The following is a 22,200-nucleotide window of genomic DNA, read 5'->3' on the forward strand; positions in this document are numbered from 1 at the left end:
GCAGGGAAGGATGTGCTTGGCAGCTGCCCCCTCACTGAAAGACCATGCCAGAGAGCTGGCACCTAGCCCCTTTCTGTGTATCTCCTGTGCATGCCCAAGAGGCAGGGCTGGGTCCCTCCTCTGAAGCCTCCTAACTCCCTTGCTGAGCGCCCTGCTCCATGACTCTTCGGGACTCCCAGCAGGTGGGAGCAGAGGCTGGGAGATCCTTGGTTCACCTGGCACAAGGCCAGGGTTGGGTTGGAACAGGTGTACATGTCCACCAATTTAGCTCTGTGACTCTGTCCTGCCTCCTCCCATGTGGACTCTTGTATTTGGGGAACCTGAAGAGAATATAGACCCTGCCCCCCATGGTCCACACATCGTCCCAGCCCAGTTACCCTTCCTCTGTCCCCTCCCTCAACCATCCAATTCTCAAATTTTTTCTGTTTTTCTTTCTTTTTTTCTTTGATTAAATGTGAAAGCAAATGCTTCTGGACTCGTCAGTCTTTGGTTGGGGTTGGGTGGATGGCAGAAGGCGAGGGCTGGGAGCACAGCACAGAGGATTCCTGCCTCTGTCCATTCCCCAGAAGATGCTCCTTCTAAATACTTGTGCCTGAGAGTCTGTGAGCATTCAGGGGGCCAAACGACTCAGAGACTCTATGGCTGGTCCACGTGGCTCTACTCAGAAGCTGTGTGCCCTTCAGCAGGCCCCTCTACCTCTCTGGTTCATCTTTTGTGAAGGTGCCATTCACTCCCAGCGGTAACACTAGAATTTGTCCCAGGTGCTGAACACAGGGACGATAGGTGACTGAAATGTCACCCAACGTGGCAAATCCATCAAGGCTGGGGGGGGGGTGTGTGGTCAGCATTCTTTCTGGGATGCTTCTCTTCTAATCATCATGGAGGATTCTCCAAGGAGGCTTTGGTTGCTTGTCTGTAATGGCAAAATGTGGATCCAGCCTCTCCTTGGATTTCTCCAAAGTACCACTCACACTGGGACAAGGGTAGGGCCAACTTAGCTGGTGATTTTGGGGTAGCCATGGGGCCTTAGAACACCCACACCCATCTCAGCTCTGATGAGAATTTAGCATTGTTTATTAAACACCCCAATTCTGAAGTGCCCTGGCCCGTCCCCAGCATGAAGGACGTTTTCCTGGCCAAGCTTTCTCTTTGATCCCTTGCCTCCCGCCATGTTGCTGGGCCTTCCCCCTTTCTTCTCTGGTCCTTGTCTCCTAAGCTGCCCCTGGAAACTCCCTCTCTCTTTCTCTCTTTCTCCACTTTCCCAACCCCAAACCCTATGGCACTGGGGTTTGAACCCAAGGACACTTTACCACTGACCTACGTTCCCAGTCCTTTGAAATTTTATTATGAGATGGTTTTACCAAGTTGCCAAGCTGGCCTCTTGGAAGAGAACCTGGATTACAGGTGTGTGCCACTGTGCCCAGCTCAATATTTGCTCAGCAACTCTACCGAGGACAGTTGCATTTCTGTCCTAATCCAGTATTTCTCAACTCTGGCTGCACATTAGAATCACCTGGGAGGTGGGCAGAAAAATATAAACCATTACAAGGGCCTCACCCCAGAAAAATTACATCAGAAATTCAGGAATGGTTAACCATTGAAGAGCCATATCACATCATGACTCACAGCACCTCTCACTGTGCTAATAGTGACCGGGGGACCTAACCTCTTTCCATCTTGTGACACTGTCATCTTTAATGAGTGACTTCATAGTTCACAGGTGTCATAGAAGAGGAAGAGATTATTACAGAAGACCACTTATAAATATTATGTGTTAGCCCTGTTTGTCCACACTCCATTGGCCAGAACTTAGTCACATGTCCCCAGGTTATCGCAAGGGAGGCTGGGAAATACAGTCTTTCCTTGTGCTCAGGAAATGGAAATAGGATCTTGCCAATCTCTGCTGGGGCTGAGAGTGGAGATTGGGAAATGTTTTGTTTTAAAAGGTCCCCAAGTGGTTCAAATATGTAACAAGTTTGCTGAGCATTGTTAGTCCATTTGTGCCAACCCCTCGGGGTAGGGGAAAATTTGTTTGTATCTTCCAGTTGGCATGAAAGCCAACTGTTTTTGAAAAATCCTTTCCCTATCTTGTTCCAGTAGCATGTGGTCAGTGTGGCAGAATGGATTCTTATCATGTTGTAGTTGGGAATCTATAGAGAGGTGAAGAAGTTTGTTCATTGTCACGTGGAAAGTTATTAGCAGAGCTGAAGCAGATTCTAGCCCTCCTGACTCTTAGTCAGGAGTGCTGGCTCCTGTGCTGCCTCCCAGAGATGGATCCAGATTGACTAGCTTTTGGGGAGGGATGCTTGGTAAAGAAGGCACTTTGAGGGCAAGAACATGGAGTAAAAGGGGAGCATAAGGGAGGACATGAGATACTTTTGTCATCCCCAAAGTTAACTCTTCCAAGAGATCCAAGCTTTCTAAGAGGCTGATGGCACCAGTAATCTATAGTTCATCCTGGAGTCCCAGACCCCTTCCCACCTCCCTCTGGTGGTGACTACAGACCTCTGGAAGAGACAGGTGCAGACTGTGCAAGGCGCACGATCCAGCTTATTCCATTGGTTTATTTATCTTGTTTTAATTGCCAATATCACAGTTTTGATTATATATATATATATACTGGAAATTGAACTCAGGGGCACTCAACTACTGAGCCACATCCCCATTCTATTTTGTATTTTATTTGGAGACAGGGTCTCACTGAGTTGCTTAACACCTTGTCATTGCTGAGGCTGACTTTGATGAAGGCCAGGACACCTTTTCAACAAATGGTGCTGAACAGTTGGATGTGTGCAAACAAAAGTAAAATGGGGTGGTGGGAGGTGCTTGGCATGTGTGAGGCCCAGAGTTTGACTGCCAGCACCGCAGAAGGAAGAGGAAAAGAGGAGGAGGAAGAAGAGGAGCAGAAGAACTTTGATCAACATCTTGCATGTATATGAAAATTAGCTCAAGGTCAATCATAGGCCTAATTAAACTATTAAACTTGTAGAAAAAAATAGGAGAAAATCTATGTGCCTTTGGGTTAGGCCAAAATTTCTTCAGTTCAATAACAGAAACATGATCCATAGATCATGACAAATTGAACACCATCAAAATTTAAAACTTTGGCCCCATGAAAGATATTGGTAAAGGAGTGAAAAGGTAAACCACACAACTGGATATTTTCATAAATCATGTATTTGATAAAGGACTTGCTTCCAGACTATTTAAAGAATTCTCAATAAAAACAGGTAAAAGATTTTAACCTAAATTTCAACAAAGAAGATATGTGGATGGCAGATAAGCACATAGAGACGCTCAAGACCATTTAGTCATTGGGGATATACAAATTAAAGTCACAATCTTGGTACCATTTCTATACCTGTTATATGGTGAAAAAGATCAACTATAGCAGATGTTAAGATGTGTAAGAACTGAACTTCTTGAAATCCTTTTTTTTTTTTTTTTTTTGTACAGGGGATTGAACCCAGGGGGTACTTAAATACTGAGCCACATTCCCAGCCCTTTTTATTTTTGATTTTGAGACACAGTCTTGCTAAGTTGCTGAGGCTGGCTTTGAACTTGCGTTCTTCTGCCTCAGCCTCCAGAGATGCTGGGATTACAGGCATGCACCACCATACCCAATGGAACTGAAATTTTTTCACATAGTTGGTGGAAATGTAAAATGTTACAGCCACCTTGGAAAATATAAGCATATACCTTCCATATGACCTAGATTTTTAAAATGTTTTGCTGGGGATAGAACCCAGGGCTTCACATGCTAGACAAGTGCTCTACCACTGAGCTACCCGCAGCTCTAACCTAGACCTACTCCTAGATTTTTACCTAAGTGACAGTACAGAAAAACTGAACAAGAAAGTTCGTAGCAGTTCTGTTTTTAGTAGCCCAAACTGGAAACAATCTAAATTTCCATCAACGGGTGGATAGGGTGGGAGTCGGGAGTGACAGGGTTAAAAAAGGGCAAAAGAAAACTTTTGGGGTGATGGATATATTCATTATTTTGATTTTGGTAACTGTTTCACAGATATATTAATATATATTGGACTTATCAGATAGTATACTCTAAACTAAACATGTACAATTTATTACATGCCACCTGTACCTTAATAAATCTATTAAAGATAGTAATTAACAATGACATGCAGATTGTTGAAAGAAAGACGAAAAGATAATATCCTGCAAGATAGGAGGGAGTGATGGGATTTAACAGGTTTTGGGATCCTGTAATATTGGAGGAAAGATTCGAGAATATTAAAATACAAGCAGCTGTGTGTGTCTATAGATTCTGCATCCACTGATCCAACCAAATTCGGATTCAAGCAGCTGAAGCTAGAAAATAATTGAAAAGAATTGGCATCCATACTGAACACATACAAATTTTTTTCCTTGTCCTTATTCCCTAGATAATAGAGTATGATAAATACCCAAGCATTTACATTGTATTAGGTATTATAAATGCTCAAGAGATGATTTAAAACATACTAGAGGATGCAAGTAGGTTAGATGCAAGTAGTAGGCTATTTTATATAAGGGGCTTGACCATCTGTAGATTTTGGTATCAATTCTTCAAGGATACTGAGGACAACTGTATTAATTGTAGTCTTTGTGAGAATGCAGAAAAGTTCAAGATTAGAAAGGGGGGATAAACTGGCATGGAAGTGGGAGACTGAGGCAGGAGGATCCCAAGTTCAAGTCCAGCCTTAGCGATTTAATGAGACCTTGTCTCAAATTAAATAAATAAATAAATAAGGGCTGGGGATATAGCTCTGTGCTAGAGCTCACTTCCCTATACCACAAAATTAAACAAACAAATAAATAAAAATAAATAGTAGATACAGCCTTCATATTGTAGAATCTGAAAGAATGGTGGGTGATGAAATTGAACATAATACAAACAATTTGGGGCTGGGGGTATGGCTCAGTGGTAGAGCACTTGCATCACACATGCAAGGTCCTGGATTCAATCCTCAGCACCACATAAAAATAAATAAATAAATAAAAGTTATTGTGTACAACTACAAAAAATATTTAAAAAATAGTCGTTGTCTTAAAAAAATAATACAAACAATTTAATTTTTAAAAGACAAGAAGGAAAATGAGAAAAGGGCCACTTGTTTTCAGCCTGCACAGGCGCAGCCCATGTGATACATTCCAAATGGGCAGAGATGTTGCCTTTGTACCAGGCTTGGTGGCCCCAGCCTCAGCCTCAGACCCAGTCACGTGGTGCCCCTCCCAGCTTCCAGCTGTAAGGCTGGTCACAACCCCAAAGTGCCATTGGCAGGGATGCGACTTCCTTCCTGCTGGGGACACTTCCCAAAGCTCCTCCCACCCCCTTGCAACCTTAGGGCTTCGGGCCTCCCTGCTTCCTTTTCTTCTTCCCCTTCAAGCCTCTGAGCCACCTTTGGGGGGGCGTTGCAAAACCTTTTCTTAATGGGCCTAGTGGATTAAAGTCGTAATATCCACTTCTCTGTCAGAGTCAGGACGGAGGGGAGGCCTCAAATCTCCCGGTTTTCCTATCAATACTTTCTTTTGTGTTAAGGTGTTTCTTTTAAAGAAATAAATGGGGGGTGGTGGGGTGGTGCTGGGACCTGTGCCTGTAATCCCAGCAACTCAGGAGGCTGAGGCAGAAGGATCAGTTTTTGCAATTTAGCGAGACCCTAATCTCAAAATAAAATTTTAAAAAGGGCTGGCAGTGTAACCGGTGATAGAACACATGCTTGCGTAGAGGCTCTGGGTTGGATCCCCAGTAACACACACACACACACACACACACTAAAATGAAGAAAAATACATTAAAAAAAATAAAATAAAATAGAGAGACATTCTCTCCCTCTGACCTGGCACTTCCATATATGCAAATCCATTTTAAAGAGATCTCCCAAGTGGAGACAAAGCCTGGGCAAAGATTCATTATGCTTTTATTGGTTATGGTAAGAACAGAAGCAAATTAAATAGCTAGTGATAATCAGTTAAATAAATCGAGGCACACCAATACAATGAAATATAATGCAGCTGAAAAAACATTTTATAAAAGGTTTATACAACTTGGAGAAATGGTCATGGTATAATAATTAAGTGGGAAAAGCAGGATGCAAAGTTGCATGTGCAGGATAAATACTCTGCTAAAAAAAAAAACAAAAACAGCAGCAAATTATACAGAGGAAAAGAGAGGAGAGGGGAATTCAACATCCTCAAGGGGAAGTCAGGATCATCTTCAGGTAGTGGCGAGGTTATGGTTGTCTTTTTCTTTCTTCTTTGGCCACCCCCCCCCTTTTTTTTTTAGCATTCTCATCTCATTTTGTTTGTTTGTTGGTTTGGTACCAGGGATTGAATTTAGGGGCACTCACACTGAGCCACATGCCAGCCCTATTTTGCATTTTATTCAGAGACAGGGTCTCACTGAGTTGCTTAGCACCTCCTTATTGCTGAGGCTGGCTTTGAACTGATGAGTCTCCTGTCTCAGGCTCTGGAGCAGCAGGGATTACAGGCGTCTCATTTTTACATCTCATTTTTTTTAAAAAAGAAAAATGTTTTGCTAAGGCAGCTGCCTCCCGCTTCTTCAGGGTGCTGGACTCAGGGTCATCCTCAAGCTCCTATCCTGTTCCCTTCCTCCTCCCTTTTATCTAAAAGATGCCCACTTGCATTCTGGTTTTCTGCTCCTCTCCTGGCTACCACCCATGGAATATTAAACCTTTCTAGAAAAGAAAGGAGTCAAGTTTTTCTCTAGCATCTTCCAAAGGCAGGAGTACAAGCTAGGTAGGGAGAATGGAAAGGTGGCCCCTCCCTGACAGTTCTGGGTTGAATGTTTCCAATGTGCACTTGACCCAGGAAGGGAACTTGGGACTTGGGAAAGTCGCAAGAACCCCGCGCCCCCCCCCCCTTGGGTCATGGTGTCAGTAGCTCCTGTAGGAAACATGTGGGAGACCCCAGGCACTAAATACAGACTCTCAAGGGTCTGAGGATATCAGGCCCACTGGACCTTCGCACTCAAGCGTAAGAATTGTCAGGGCACTTGTTAGCCTAGCTCCAGGGATGGTTTCTGGTGGGTCTCCAAGGGAACCAGGAGTCACATTTAAATTAGCTTACTGAAGGGCTGAGCTATAGGTGGTTCACAGCATGCTTCCAGAAACTGAAATCAGGGCTCAACCCTAGAATGTTCCCTCCTCTCAGCAGCTGATGGAGGAGAATTTGAGGGAAGAGAAGGCAGTGTGGGGGATGGGGGTGGTGTTGGGATTTGCTGGAGTGGATACAAACTCAGCCCAGATCTGCTGAGCCCTGCTTGACCCAGATGAGGGTCCACAGCTGTGTGTCCTGCCCAGCAATGCGAACATGCTGGGGAGGTCCCAGCCTTGTCCACGGCTGACAAACACTTCTAAGTCAAGCTGGGACACGTAGGAAGGGAGCCTGGGGAGGGTGGGCTGAGCCCTGGAGTGTGGGCAGATGGACTCCGAGGTTATGGCAGAAAGCTCATGAGAGTTAGTGCAAATCCAGCCATTCTTTTTCACCATCGGCCTGGCCAGGAGAGCCTTCTACAGTTACACTGAGATGAACTTGGAGAAACCCAGCTCCTCCTCAGACATCAGGGGCAGAGGCTCTGGGACTGTGCTTTCCATGGGGTCCAGGGAAGGGGCTTCCAGTTCCTCTGTAGTCTGGAAAGACAAGAGTGGAGGTTGAAAAGCAGAGCTTGAGAGTCGGGTGAGGGGTCTCCAGGCAGCTGCTGTGTTCAGCCCAGCCTTTTCTACACGATCGGGGTCTTTGTCTGTCTGCAGGAGCAGGAGGACCCACAGATTCTCTCCAGAGACTCCAGGCTTTGATTCCTGCCTCCTTTGCACCCCCAGCCATCCTCCTCCAGAGAGCATCCTCATGGCCTCAGGACAAGTCCAGGCCACAGGAGTGAGAATCTTGCCAGCCTAGAGCTCTTAAGGATGACTCCCAACAAGCTATGAAAGAATTTTCTGGACAGGGAAAATGAGGACATGAGGGCAAGTGCCCTGACTTCCCAGACGAGATGGCCTTAGATAGGGTGGGTGGGCGAATGGGAGAGTGTGGTCTTTGAGGAGAGGAGGCTGAGGAAAAAGCTCTCCCTGTCCCTCTCCTGACAGAGTGGTGTTAGACAATGTGGCTCTAGACTCGGAGCCCTTCAGTACACACCTGGTTTAGGCACAGGGTCTCCTTGTAGGGGCTGGCAGAGGATTCGAGGCTGGTGAGAGGCTCAGTGGGTCCTGACAGGTTGATCACAGCTTCTTCAAGGACCCAGCTGTTCCCCAGGGGCTGTGAGAAAGACTTGGTCAGAATAGAATATTCTTGGCAGAGGGATGGTCTAGGAACCAGGAGGAGGGGAACTAGCACAGGAGGGGGTGGGGGTGGCAGGGAGGGGTAGGGAAGAACACTTAGCTTCGCAGAGGCTCTGCCAATTCCTACGCCTCAGAGTGCCCCGGGACAAGCTAGCTAACTCTCCAAAGCTCAGTTTCCTCGACTGTAAAACAGGAGTAAGAATTTTTTCCTTTATTGGGCACAGTGATTCACACATGCAATCCCAGCTACTCAGGAGGCTGAGAGAGGAGGATCGAAAGTTGGAGCCCTGCTTGGGCAAATTAGTGAGATGCTGTCTCAAAATTAAAAATAATGGCCAGGCACCATGGTGAACATCTGTAATCTCAGTATCTCTTGAGGTCGAGGAAGGAGGATTTGTAAGTTCAAAGCCAGCCTTAGCAACTTAGCAAGGCCCTAAGCAACCTAGTGAGACCCTGTCTCAAAATAAAAAAAATTAAAAAGTGCTGGGGATGTGGATCAGTGGTTAAGTGCCCCTGGGTTCAATCCCCAGTACCATTAAATAAATAAATAAATAGATAGATAGATAAACAGATATAGGGATGGTAAAGCATCCCTGGGTTCAATCCCCAGTGTGGGAAAAAACAAATAACAACAAAAACTTTTTCCCTGCAGAGATAAAGTAACTATTCACATAGTATCTTATCACCCAAAAAATGAGAATTTTTGGAATTCTTGGTGTGTTTTATTATGTTATTCCTATCATTTAAAGCAGAAAGAATAAGCCGGCTACATGTTCTTTGTAATGCCTAGAGAGAGCAAAGCTAGACACCTCCAAGTTTCATTGGGTAACAAATGGCACCGGAAATAGTTTGTCTGTAGCCATCCCACACTGAGGGACCAAGGGTCGGTCTTTCTCAGCAGTCTGGGAGACCAGTCTTGGGCCATGGACTTGGCTCCTTTCTTCCAACCCCTTGTACTTCAACATGAAGGATGCAAGAAGTGCAGAACTTTGCAGCCAGCCCAGAGTCCTCAGATAGTTTTCCTGTTCTGTCCCTTTCAGGCTGGACAGCTGCAGGCAAGTCATTACCCTCTCTGAACCTCCTTTTCTTTGCTAGTAAAGTGGGGGAAATAATGACACCCACCTTATGTAGGAATGATGAGGATTCAAGGATGTAAAGCCGGTGACACAGTTCAATAAAAGATTAAATGAATGAAAGGAGGGATGACAATCTCTAGCAACATCTCCTTGGGGAGGGAAAACGCTAATCTGACCCTAACACTTCCCTCTGATTTTTCAAGCCCCTTGGGCTCTCTTGCAGGAAAAGTAAAATGTCTCCTTCCCTCTTTGACCTGAATTTGGACAAGGAAAACCCCTCAACGTTTTCAAAATCAGAGAGAATCCAAAAGGTAGAGAAAGCCCTCCCCTGGCCTCTGCCCACCCTGTTTCCATCCTCCTCCCAACAAGGAGCTACCTACTTAGATATAGAAAATGACCAACCCCCCAAATACTGAGACCTGGGGAAAGGGGAGGAAGAAGGAAAGCCATACACTGAGAGCACTGATCCTTTCCCAACACATTCTTTCCTGGTGATAAAACCAACCCTGGGGAGAGAAGTCCATCAGACCTAAAAAGGAAGTCCCTGGGAACAGGCCAAAGCATAGTCCCTGCCTAAACAATTCCTTTCCAGATACCAACCACTGACCCCAGGCCCTCCATCCGGCCCAGTTAAGATAAATCCCAGAGACTGACCTGCGACCACAGACTCCCTCCCATTTTGCCCAGTAAAACAGACCCCAAATTCCTGAGTGCCCAAGCTGACAGGCTCATTAATTAAGTCACCTCTCTTATAACCTACGTAAACCCAATCCCCTCCTTTGTTCAGTGGCTCATTTTCCACCCAGACAGCGGGTCCAGAGGTGTCACCCCATTACTGCTCCCCTCCCCATCCCCATCCTGCATGAAACTTTGTTCCTGAATAAAGAGCTGATCTGTGAAGTTTGTGTCTGGCCAGTCTTTTTGGGCTAATGCCATCCCTCAGAGCTCCTCTGCCTTCCGATCCTGGGCTCTGTCCTGGGGCCACATCATCTGGGCCAGACAGATGCCTCAGACAGGAAGACAGACGTGCAAGTTGGCTCAAAGGCAGGGAAAGTGTGGTGCTGGGTACACACCCTGGTGCCTGATGGAGAGCTGAGGCCTGGGGGCTGAGGGTAGGCCAGAGGCGGGTCTATGAAGGGAGGCTGTTCTTTCAAGACTCTCCCCTCACTCCCCTCTTCACCTTTGGCCTTGTCCAACTTCCTGAGACAACAGCAGCTGCTTCCTAAGCCATTCCCACCCAGCCCTTTCCTGGGGGGTCGGGCCTGAGTCTTTTGTCCTCACTGGCGCCAGGAAAGAAGGGATTAGGAGCCCCCTTTCCTGCCCTGAGTCTGAGGGAATCCAAATTGGAGGTGCCTCAGTAAACAACTGGAGGGGGGTTGGTGACCCAGGGTGAGGCAGGTGGGGTTCCGGTTTCCTGGACAGATTCTGCACCCCTCCCCCCCTCAATAATAGCACTGTCCTGTTAGGGCACTGTCCCAACCCACAGAAGTTGGTGAAGGGTCCTGGAGCAGTACCCTCAGGGCAGGTTCCCCTCTCCAAGAAGATGGGAATGGGAACCCCATTCCATCTGCCTCCTGGTCCCCAGAGCATTGCCCTCAGCCTGGGTCCCAGGACAGTTATGCTACCTTGGTCTCAGAACCAAGGAAGGTTAGGAGAAGACATCAGGGTACTCTGGAAAGAGGAGGGATGGGAATTGAGAGATCTGGGTCCTGTTCTCCACTATGTCATGGTCTTCTGTGTGACCTTGGGCAACACCTTTGCCCTCTCAGGGCCTCAGTTTCTTTTTCTTTTTTTTTTTTTTTTTGCAAAAGCACACTAAAGTCTGTAATTGCCACACTCTGGTGTGCTGGACCCAGCCCTAGAGGGATTAGCACAGGCCTGGACAGTGCATTTCTAAGAGCTCTCTCACCCCTAGGTGCTAATGGGTAAAATGGGATTTGCATTGGATTTAGAGAAAAACTGGATTAGCCAGGCTCAGTGGTGCATGCCAGTAATCCCAGTGACTCAGGAGGCTGAGGCAGGAAGATTACAAGTTTGAGGCCAGCCTCAGCAACCTAGGGAGGTCCTAAGCAACGTGGTGAGACCCTGTCTCAAAAAAAGAAAAGGACTGGGGGTGTAGCTCAGTGGTAAAACACCCCTTGGGTATGTCAAAATATACTCTAGTTTCATATATACCTAAAAACAAAAACAAAGAAAAAGAAAAAGAAAGAAAGAAAACACCCCTGGGTTCAATCCCCAGTGCAAAAAGGGAAGGATGGAGAGGAAGCCTGGGACCCAGTCCTGATGTCCTCTGATTCTGAAAAGGTGATGAGAACCGGGTATAGGGCCTGGGGGAGACACATTCAAGTGGATCCTTGTATCCCTCTGCCTGGCACCTGGTAGGAAATCAGGGGTGATAATGGGCACTCTGTCCAGATCATATCCTGAAGGGTTGATCTCAGGGCTCACAGGGATTCCTCTGCCCAGGTAGACAGCAAGCCCTGCCTCTGGGGTCAGGAGGAAGACAGAGGTGGGCAGAGCCCAGCAGATCTCTAGCCCCAAAGGAATCCCAGCTGGTACTTTTGTCTGCCTCTGTCCTTACCAGGGTTGGGAGATGGACCTTCTCATTCTTTTGGGTCTCCAGGGCCAGCTGAGCTGAAAGAGATGTGAAAGGCATTATCTTGAAGCCAGGACTAGTCAGGAAAAGCCTGCAGCTGCCATCAGAAAAAGCACTGGCCCCTCACACTTGGGAGCAGGGACTCTCTGTAAGAATCTGTCAGGTGGGTGGGGAACAGGAAGTCCCGTGCAGCTCCTTTGGGAACCAGCCTCCTTTTGGAGTTAGTAAATGGAGATCTCTTTGTGTGGGCCAGGAAGTAACTGGGGAAATCAATCTATGAGCCAAGGTCATTGCTTCTCAAAACTTCCATGTGCATAAGGCTGCTATAGCTTCGATCTTTAGTGTCCCTCAAAAGATCATGTATTGAAGGACTGGTCCCCAGCTTGGTGCTGTGGGGAAACCTTTAAGAGATAGAGCCTAAATCAGGTGCAGTGGCACATCCTGTAGTCCTGGCAAATGGGAGGCTGAGGCGGGAGGATCCCAAGTTCAAGGCCAGTATAGGTCACTTAGTGAGACTCTGCCTGCCTCAAAAGAAAAAAAAAAAAAAAGTAAAATAAAAAGGGCTTGGGATGCAGCTCAGTGGTAGAATGCATGTCTAGCATGCGTGAGCTCCTGGGTTTAATCCCCTTTACTGAAAGAAAAAAAAAATGGGTTGGGGCCTAGTAGGAATATTTACTTCATTGGAGGTGTGCCCTCACTATCCTTCACTTCTTGTCTACAAGGTGAGTAATTAGTAACAAGGTGACCCATGTTCCTGCCATGATGTGCTGCCTTGTCACTGGACCAAAGGAAGAGGGTCAACTGATCATGGACTAAAGCCTCTAAAACTGTGAGCCAAAATAAACCTTTTCTCTTTATAAGTTGATTATCTCAGGTTTCTGTTATAGTGACAGAAGGCTGACTAACACAAGAACCCCCCCCCCAGAAATTTTCTTAAAATGCAGATTCTAACTCAATAGGGTGGGGCTGGGCCTGAGACTCTGTTCTAGCAGGTACCAGAGGATGCCAGGGCTGCTAGCTGGGGACTTGGAGAGGTAAGGTGCTAAGTGGCTCTGAGGTTGTGACCAGGAATGGTCCAGTCCTGTACATTCCCTCCCAGACATCTCTGAAGGGATCTGGGCATATTGACAAAATTGCCATTTCATCCTGAAGATCATGCAGGAGATAGGAAGCAGGCCCAGGACACACCCGGGGCCTCTTTCTTTGGGATGCCATTGCAGATATCTTCCTGGCTCCATCACTTTCTAGCTCTGCAAACAATAGGGCAAGCTGCTTAATCACCCTGTGCCTCAGTTTTCCTCCCTGTAAAATGAGGGTACTCCACAGTACTGAGATGATTACAGGAGATAAGCATTATAAGCTGCAGGGCAGCATCTGTAGCTCTTATTAGTTTTATTTCACTTAATCCTCTTGATCTGTGCCATCCAGCATGGGAAGCAGGAGCCATAAGCCACACATGGCCATTGAGCACCAGACCATGACTACTTCAAATCACACCAGGTTTCAAGAAAAAAAATATGACAAAATTAATGCCTTGCTATGTTGTCCAGGCTGGTCTCAACTTGAGATCCTCCTGCCTCAGCCTCCCAAGTACCTGGGACTATAGGTGTGAGCCATCACACCTGACTTTCGTTAGTATTTTTATATTGATTTCTTGTTGAACTGACTGTTACATAAACTATATTATTAAAATTAACTTCACTAGTTTCTTTACTTTTTTTCCATGTAATTTTAAATTATATAGGTGGCTTATATTCTATTTCTGTTTGACATATATCTGTCATTTGAGGAAACTGAGGCTCAGGGCATTTAGTTTCTTGCCTAGGTCATGGAGCTAATAAGTGGCTGAACTAGGATTTAAACTTAAGCCTATGAAAGGAACTGAGCACCTCTAGGCAGTCCATCTCAGGATGCAATGTCTGTCCTGTTCAGGTTCAAGTGCTCAGTTTTGCACTGTTCCCATATGGGGAGCTGGACATTGATTTGCTCGATCAACAGGGAGAGAAGTGATTGATGAGCTTGGCCAGAACCCCCTTCTCCTCCCACTCCCCATTTAAATTGCTTCTTTCTGTTGCTGATTGCCTTACAGTTTCCAGAAAGTAGCATCTGGGCTCTGGATCCCATACCCCAGACAGACACACTAACCCACAAGTCTTCCCAGGGTGGGTAAGGGACTGCAGGTCTCAGTGAGGTCCCTGGCTGTGAGCCTCCCACCCACCTGCCCTTGCTCACCTTTCTTTCTCCACCGGAGTAAGAGGCTCCCAGAGGCAATCAGGCCTGCAGCCAGCAGAAGGGACAAGAGCACCAGAACCGGGGCCAATATTCGGACCATTGGGATGGACACCCTGGGGGCGAGATGCATGGAGCCTGGTGGCTGTCACCAGAGGAGGTATCTGTATCCTTGGGGCCCATGTGGAGGCTGGGACAATCAACTCCTAGTGTAAAATTTGATGCCATTGGCTCTCTACGGACATTATTTAATTAGCTCAGATCCTGAAGCTGGGCTGCCTGGGTTCAAACCCTGGCTCTGCCAATTTCTAGAAGGGTCACCTTGAGCAAGTGACTTAACCTCCCAGAATATCAATTTCCTCCTTTGTCAAATGGCTCTCATGAAGATCAGTTGAGATGTGTACACACACACACACACACACCATGCACCATGTCAGCTGTTAAATTCACCCCATGTCATTTGGTAGGAACAGCCTAATTTCACATTGAAGAAAATGACTTGCTAGTTAAGTGACTCGCTAAATCACACAGGGCATGTGGGAAAGTTCTCATGGCCCACATCCGGCACCAACGTACTAGGCAACAGGGAATTCTGATTCTGACTCTAGGTCCCTTGTCTCCAAGAGGTTAGAGTGTGCCAGGGACCACAGCGTCTAGTTACCCCATCATCTATGCCCCGTCTGGGCTGGAAAGGACCCTCAGTCCCTGCTGTCAACCCCATGAGACACTTGCATGTGAGTCTGAACCTGCTAGCAGTGACCTACAAGTCAGGAACCGAATGCATAAGTACTTGGTTATAAGCCCAGAACCCTTTCTTCAGGTTGGGACTCCAACTGTTAGGGTGGAGGGTTCCATATTGTTATGCACTGCATAGGGCTCAGGCAAAAACTACTCATCTGGGGTGACCCACTCTGAGGCCAGGGTAGGTGGAGAGGTGGGGACTGGGGCTAGGGCAAACTCGTCACCTCAGGTGGGCCTGTGTGTTCAGGGCAGCAGGGCTGTGGGATCCTGTACTGCAAGACACGCACTGCTCAGGCTAAAAGCCCCCATAAGGGGCAGATAGGGGCTGAAGTCTGTCTTGTGCCACAGGGTATGGTCATGACAACAGGAGACATTGGTTGGGAAGAAAGAGTGTTAGGGGATTATTGGCTCAAAGGTGCTCTTTAGTGATGGCCTGAAGGGTGACCTTGGCCACCTGGACTCACCTGGACCTGGAGCTGTGGCTGATGGGGACAGGACTGGTGTCCTCTGCCAGGGTGGAGTCCAGCGGCATGGGTGGGCGGGAGCTCCCTGCATGAGGAGAGGTCGCTGTGTGAGCAGAGGTTCCTGCATACGGAGAGGTTCCTGTGTGTGTGGTCGTTCCTGCATGCTGGAACGGGACTGTCCCTGTGACGGAAGAGGCCTCAGTCCCTGTCTTCCCCTGCTTGGCTGTGGTGACTGCCAGGTGGAGATCAGGAGGAGCTACAAGTTCAAAAGCAATGCCTCAGCACCTTCCTGACCCTTGAATCCCAATCTCCCTGACTGACCCTTGACCCCTGAACCCTAACCTCCCTGGGACCAATTTCTCAGAGCATTTCCTCAGCAAGAAGAGGCCTAGATGAGGCGATTTTGAGTAAGCAGACCATATATCAGGCACCCCTGTCCCCACTGCCATGACCCAGTCCAGCATCACTCCATTGGCACCTTCCTGCTCCTGCCCCCTAGCAGTCATGGCCGACTGTCACCTCCTACCTCACTGGACCGGCAAGTTCTCCTATCACCATCACATGCTCCTGCCACCTGTAAGGTCCTGACCTCCTTCAACAGCCGGAGGCCAGCAGGGCAATGTGGCAGGGATGAGTTCAGGGGTCAGGGCTGAAGGCCTGGCCTTTCTGCCTGACCCTCCACTCCACAGATGAAGCAGACAGAGAATGACCTTGGGGTCAGGATGTGGCCACTTCCTGGCTCTGTTAACTCCCATGCGACCTTGAGCAAGTGATCTAACCCGCTAGCCTCTAGTTCCTCAGCTGGACAATCTGGCTCTCAGGCTTGTTGGGGGCACCTGGATGATGATAAAACACAGCTTCTGGCACCAGGTGGACACTCACTGGAGAGTTCCTGAGATAGAGGTGGAGGAGGGAAGCCGCTCACTCACTCAGGGCTGGGGGCTGGGTTTGCCGGGCTTTTGCCTGGGGCTGCAGGCTTGCTGTGGACAGAGGCTGCAAGAAGAGAGTTGGGGAAGGGGGGCAGCAGGGTCCTAGAGGAGAGGGAGAGGCTGTTCTCAGAGAAGGGTCCAACCAACCCTTTCACCTTTCCTGGGAGCATCTGGCAGCTTTCCCACCCCCCATCTCGGCAGGCGCAGAGCCACACCCTCTTCTCATCTCAGTCAATTGGAGCCGGGTCCTGGTGTCTTTCCCTCCTGCCTCTCAGCTGCTCATTAGCCTGAGGCTTCTGCTCCTTTCCTTGTCACCCAAGTGAAGTTCGTAGCATGACTTTTTCTTTCTTTCTTTCTTTTTTTTTTTTTTTTTTTTGGTACTGGGGATTGCTTAACCACTGAGCCACATTCCCGTCCCCCACTTTTTTTTATACTTTATATAGAGACAGGGTCTCACTAAGTTGCTTAGGACCTTGCTAAATTGCTGAGGCTGGCTTTAAACTCGCGATCCTCCTGACTCAGCTTCCTGAGTCACTGAGATTACAGGTGTATACCTCTGCACCCAGCATTGTAGCATGTCTTTTAAGGCATTTTAAACTCAGTCTTCAAATCACCATGACAGCTTCACCTCTTTCCCCACGAGTGCCCCAGCCACACAGAGCTGCCCTCTATTCCTGAATGCATAAGCCTCCTGCTTGCTGCTGTGCCTTCCACACGCCGTTCCTCTGCGTGTGTGATGCCTTTCCTTTCCATCCCTGCCTAACACATTTCTTTATGTCCTCCAGCACCAGATCAAAGGTCAGCTCCTGCTCAATATGGAGGGGCAAATCCCCTTTTCCTTTGGGTACTGGCAGTACCCTCCAGGGGAGGCATCTTCAAGGAAGCTAATAATCACTCTGCAATTATTCCAAATGGGTCTCCCTACTAGGCTGGGACCCGTGAAGGCAAAATCCTATCCTCAGTGCCCAGCACCCCAGGAGCTGCTAAGCTCCCCTATGTCCATCAGTGGCCTCACCGGTCTTTTCTGACTATGACCAGCTGGGAATCTCCCTCTTTCTCTGCCTGTCTTTATTTTAATACTAGGTTACTTTATTCTCGGATTTTTCTAAGTAGATAACAAAATCTTCTGTAAATAAAGAGTATTTATCTTTTGCTTTTCATATTTATAATTCTCTCTCTTGTCATATTCCATTGCCTAGAGCCTCCAGGCAATGATGAATGAAAGAAATGACAGTGAGTGCACTTGTCTTATTTGGATCTTTCTAGAAATTCTGCTAAATATTCCATCATATTCAATAAGAAGATGTCTCTTATTGGCTTTGGAAACTGATTGTTAACTTTTGGGGAATTTTGTAAGCTGGCTGCTAAACATGGTGGACAGAAACTGGCCAGAGCAGGACCATTTATACCACAGAAATTGGCAAACACTATAAGTCAGAGTGTCCCCGGCCTGCTGTTAAACATCTACCAGCACACACTGTTATAGGCCTTCTTCGTTTTCAGTATCCCAACTGTCACCAGAGGGAGGCCAACAAGGTCTGACACAGGAAGACAATACAATAATGCATACATTATACACAGAGAAGTAACTATGAGTGAGGAAAAGTAGCAAACACATGAGAGCCTCAAAAATAGGTGAACTTAATCACAACTAGGTAAAAATGAGGTCTGAGGGGGTTGTGGCTCAGTAGTAGAGTGCCTGCCTAGCATAGGTGAGACACTGGGTTTGATCCTCAGTATCACATAAAAACAATAAATAAAGTTATAAAAAATGAGGTCTGAATACTGACAAGAATTCTAAGAGATCAGAGATTCTTGTAAATAACAGAAAACAGATTGTGTGTGTGTGTGTGTGTGTGTGTGTGTGTGTGTGTGTGTGTATGTGTGTATGTGTTTTCTGCAGTGCTGGGGATTGAACCCAGGGCCTTACACATGCTAGGTGAGTACACCCCCAACCCTTATTAATGTGGTTTCAAAGCTGCTGCTATTATTCAGTGAGCTGATTTTCCTAAATTAAAACAGAGACCCATGGGCAACAGAGATCTGGGCCCAGATATAGGCCCATGAGAGAAAATGAACAGAACAAAAGCCCTCCATGAACTGCATTTGAACCATAGCTATACCACTTCCTGCCATGAGGCTTTGGTCTCTTGGAGAGATCAAATCATTGAGTCTCTTGGAGCCTCGGTCTCCCATCCATGAAGTGGGGATTCAAAAACCTACCTTGCCCCCTCTGACCAGCAGCACACTGGGGCTGCCCGTGGCCCTGAGCCCTCTCTGGCTTCTTTTCTCTTTGACCAGCAGCTCCAGGTGAGATTCTTGGCCTTGAGAGAGGTGCTCTATATCTATGGCTCCAGCCATGGCTCCCTAATGTCCTCAAGCTCAAAGAGTCCCTCTTTCAGGCATCTGACCCAGGGCTGGTTTCCAGGCACACCTAGCATCTGTCTCTGGAATTGAAGATCTGGGAAAGAGGAGGCCAAGCTGGGAGCTGAGCCCTCAAGCTGGGAGGAGCCAGTATGGCCACAGCTTAGGTGATGCCAAGGGTTGGATCTGGGATGCAGCAATGGCTGGCTCAGCCTCAGGAGGCTGCAGGAATATCTCTGACACCAGGGGAAGGTTGGGGAGGGGAAGGTCTTGTTATTCTTTGGGATGACCATCTTGTCCCCAGTCCATAGCCATCTCCTTTCAGGCAAAGAAGAAAGGCATTAGAAAGCTGAGAGCCCACTGCAACTCAGAACTTGATCAGAATGATGTCCCTGAGTCCTTCAGGTGACTGATGAGGCTGATTCCAGGATGGACCGCACCCCACTTTTGTAATGGTCTATGGGGCTCTCTCTCTTTAATATTTTTAGTTGTAGTTGGACACAATACCTTTATTTTATTTATTTATTTTTATGTGGTGCTGAGGATCAAACCCAGTGCCTCACCAGTGCAAGGCAAACCCTGTACCGCTGAGCCACAGCCCAGCCCCTGGGCTTCTGTTTCCCCTCTGCATCTCTTGGTTCCCTAGGCTGGGCAAAGAGAGGAGTTTGTTACCTGGAAAGACGGTCAGAGAGACCAGGAAAGTCTCATCAAAGCCCAGTTTATCGGCCCCACACCAGTACTTCCCGGCATCCTGCAGGGTGAGATCCCTCAGGGTCACAGTGAATGCCAGCTCTTGGGGGTTGTCACAGATGGACACTCTGCCCTGTGTTATCTCTTGGCCGTCTTCTCCTGAGTAGATGGTGCTGGAGCAACGGGAGACCAGGAACCCGATCTGCTTGCACCAGTACTTCTTGCTCTCCCTCTCTTCTTTCCCGTACGTGCACTTCAGGGACACAGTGTCACCTTCAAATCCGCTGATGTCCTTTGGACCTTTCAGGGCTTCAAAACCTGAAACCATAACAGTGGTTCACTTCATGCTTGCTGCTCGGTTTATTTTAAAACTGACATGTTTTCCCTTCCTCTCCTTCCTCTCCCCTTCCCTAACCACAGCGGGAGGGGGAAGCAAGATTCACCTTCCTGTCCCATGGAGAGCGATCTGGTCTGTGGCTCACTGACCACAGGAATGAGGGAATCCAGACTTGGAGCTGGTACCTGCGGATCTAAGAAAGGCTACAAATGAATAATGACTCCTGAAAGGGCTCACCTGGAGCCTTTATAGTCCCCTGTGTGTGCTCCTTTGTTAGCAAAGCAATAAAAATTTTTTCCTTTTTCTCAAAACCTTGTCCTCATTATTGGATTGCCACAAGGACAAGGACCAAGCTTTTAGTTTCAAAACCACAACAAAGGTAGAGGTAGGACTATCCTGGGCTCGGGGACCAGGGTCAATACCAGAAGTTTCTGTTTTGCTTTGAGACAGGGAGACTTTTCTCAGCCAGTCCTTCTGGAATAGTCCTGTAAGACCCAGCTCGCTCCTGGCCTTAGGAGACCTTGGTGCAAGGCTGTTGCTCTTTCCCTAAACCTAGAATACTGGGGGAGGGGGTCACCAACTCTAGATTCACCCAGCCAGGTGTTTGAATCCTAGCACTGCCGGCTAGTAGATATGTGACATTGGGGAACTTGCTTGACCTCTCTGAATTTCTTCATTAATAGATGATGATAATGCCCTGCTTCATTGCATTTAAGAAGCAATGTAATTTTATGCACCACTAAGAAAAAATTGCTAATTAATTCTCACTGCAGTGGCATATGCCTGTAATCCTAGAGACCTGGAGAGACTGGGGCAGGAGGATTGCAAGTTTGAGGCCAACCCCAGCAACTTAGTGAGACCCTCATCGATTTAGTGAGACCCTGTGTCAAAATAAAAATAAAAATAAAAAAGGCTGGTATATGTAATTCCCCAGAGTTCGCTTCAGTTCAATCCCCAGTACTAGAGTGCAGCGGAAAGACTTTGCCAATTGAACACTGATACCCGTTATAAGATGCTTCCTGGTTTTTGTGTTAAAAGTTAAAGAACAAAAGCAGACCAGTGAATCGATGCAGCATGATAATCCTTCAACTTCCAGGGCTTTGACTAATATTTTCTGATTTTAACAGGGCTACCAGACACAGGTGTCTTGTCTGCTTCCAGGCTTTGTACAGAATAGGAAAATAAGATGAGAGAGGGGCTCATCTTATTTTCCTATTCCAGGGGCTGGAACCCATACGTCAGGGAGCACCCCGTCTTGAATTTCAGAAACAGCAAGTGCGGGCCTCTTCTGAGGGCCAATGGGGCAGAGGATGCATGGGCTGGGGTGAAGTCTGGAAGCATTAGGTGCACATGTGCATGCGGGGCTGAGGGGGGGAAGTCTATTCAGAGGCGAGCTCAGGCATGGGCCCCACATCCCTCCCACTTCCCCCACCCCCATCTCACCTGGGAGCATAAGGCAGCTCCACAGCAGGACCACAGGTCGCATGGTAAGTGCTGGACACTCCTGTGCAGACAACAGCAACTGTGAGCTCCTTTCCAGACCACACGGGGGCTTTAGCTTCCTGCAGAAGCGCCACATCAGGATAAGGAAGGGAGGGGAGGGGCATGCGGGTCACCCCTAGGCACATCCAATCAAGGAGGCGACTCTGAACTTCTTGTTTTTATTTTTTATTTACTTTTTTTTTTAGCTGCAGTTGGACACAAAACCCTTATTCTATTTGTTTATTTTTATGTGGTGCTGAGGATAGAACCCAGGGCCTTGCATGTGCTAGGCGAGCGCTCTACTGCTGAGCCACAACCCCAGTCCCCATGAACTTCTTTTTACTTCGCACCCTGCCCCCAACCAACCCTGAGGTTCAAGTCCCCAGCCACACAAGCACTTCTCCAACTCGAGCCCCCTCCACCAGGCCCTAACCTGTTATTCATGCACCTCAAAGGATCCGTAAGAAGAATTCAAGGAGTCCATGTGTGTGGATAGGAAAAAATTACATATTGACCTTCATGAACCTCTAACTGAGGTTTAGCTTTTCCTCCTATTAGGAGTGTAGTGTTAGCAGTATCTGTAAATGTAACCAGTAAAAATGGCAGACCCCAGACCATCAAGTTGTTGCAGTGTAAGATGGCCTTAGCCTAAGCAACTCCATTTTAAAACTCCATCTTAAAATAAACCTGCAATCTCACCAGGCAAGCCCACAGAGCCCTCCCATATGTCACTGGGCATGGCCTGATAAAACAAGTCACTTTCTACAACCCTGATAAAAGTCAGGGTGAAGTCACATGTCATTTGCGAGAAGGGTAATATCAGGGCAGAAACAAGCAGACCATATGTCCTCTCTAGATGTCACTGAGAAACCTTGTATCGGATGATAGGGACCAAAACTACGTGCAGAAACCCCCCAAATTTAGTATAAATAATGGAACAAATGAACAGATATTCAGCCAGCCGATACTGATGCACACATGCCTGAGAGCCTGATGAG

The 22,200-nt window shown here is 47.5% G+C and overlaps 1 protein-coding gene across 5 annotated transcripts; it reads right to left on the minus strand.

Moving 5' to 3' along the window:
- Positions 1 to 5,901: 5,901 nt before the first annotated feature.
- On the minus strand, positions 5,902 to 21,273 carry Cd300lg (CD300 molecule like family member g). 5 transcript variants are annotated; one of them, XM_076871287.2, is made up of 9 exons: positions 21,164 to 21,273; positions 19,827 to 19,913; positions 19,366 to 19,701; positions 16,330 to 16,431; positions 15,401 to 15,656; positions 14,199 to 14,311; positions 11,952 to 12,004; positions 8,152 to 8,271; positions 5,902 to 7,649 (listed from the first exon to the last, which is right to left on the minus strand). In XM_076871287.2, exons 1-9 carry the CDS (start codon positions 21,204 to 21,206, stop codon positions 7,536 to 7,538), a joined length of 1,224 nt encoding a protein of 407 aa, XP_076727402.2. In that variant the 5' UTR covers positions 21,207 to 21,273; the 3' UTR covers positions 5,902 to 7,535. The 5 variants fall into 5 exon arrangements, with proteins under 5 accessions (XP_076727402.2, XP_076727403.2, XP_076727406.2 ...); XM_076871288.2 differs by lacking the exon at positions 19,827 to 19,913; XM_076871291.2 differs by lacking the exon at positions 16,330 to 16,431 and having other exon boundaries at positions 15,401 to 15,485.
- Positions 21,274 to 22,200: the final 927 nt, after the last annotated feature.

The sequence above is a fragment of the Callospermophilus lateralis genome, chromosome 11 (assembly GCF_048772815.1).
Source record: "Callospermophilus lateralis isolate mCalLat2 chromosome 11, mCalLat2.hap1, whole genome shotgun sequence".
NCBI lineage: Eukaryota > Metazoa > Chordata > Mammalia > Rodentia > Sciuridae > Callospermophilus > Callospermophilus lateralis.

Bases quoted from the DNA above. Each gene is read 5' to 3' on its own strand.
- Cd300lg (XM_076871287.2), bottom strand. From the start codon at position 21,206: ATGCGACCTGTGGTCCTGCTGTGGAGCTGCCTTATGCTCCCAG. The intron at 19,914-21,163 runs GTGAGATGGGGG...AGCCTTTCTTAG, and splicing joins GAGCTGCCTTATGCTCCCAG to ATCCGCAGGTACCAGCTCCA. The intron at 15,657-16,329 runs GTGAGTGAGCGG...TTGAACTTGTAG, and splicing joins AACCCAGCCCCCAGCCCTGA to CTCCTCCTGATCTCCACCTG.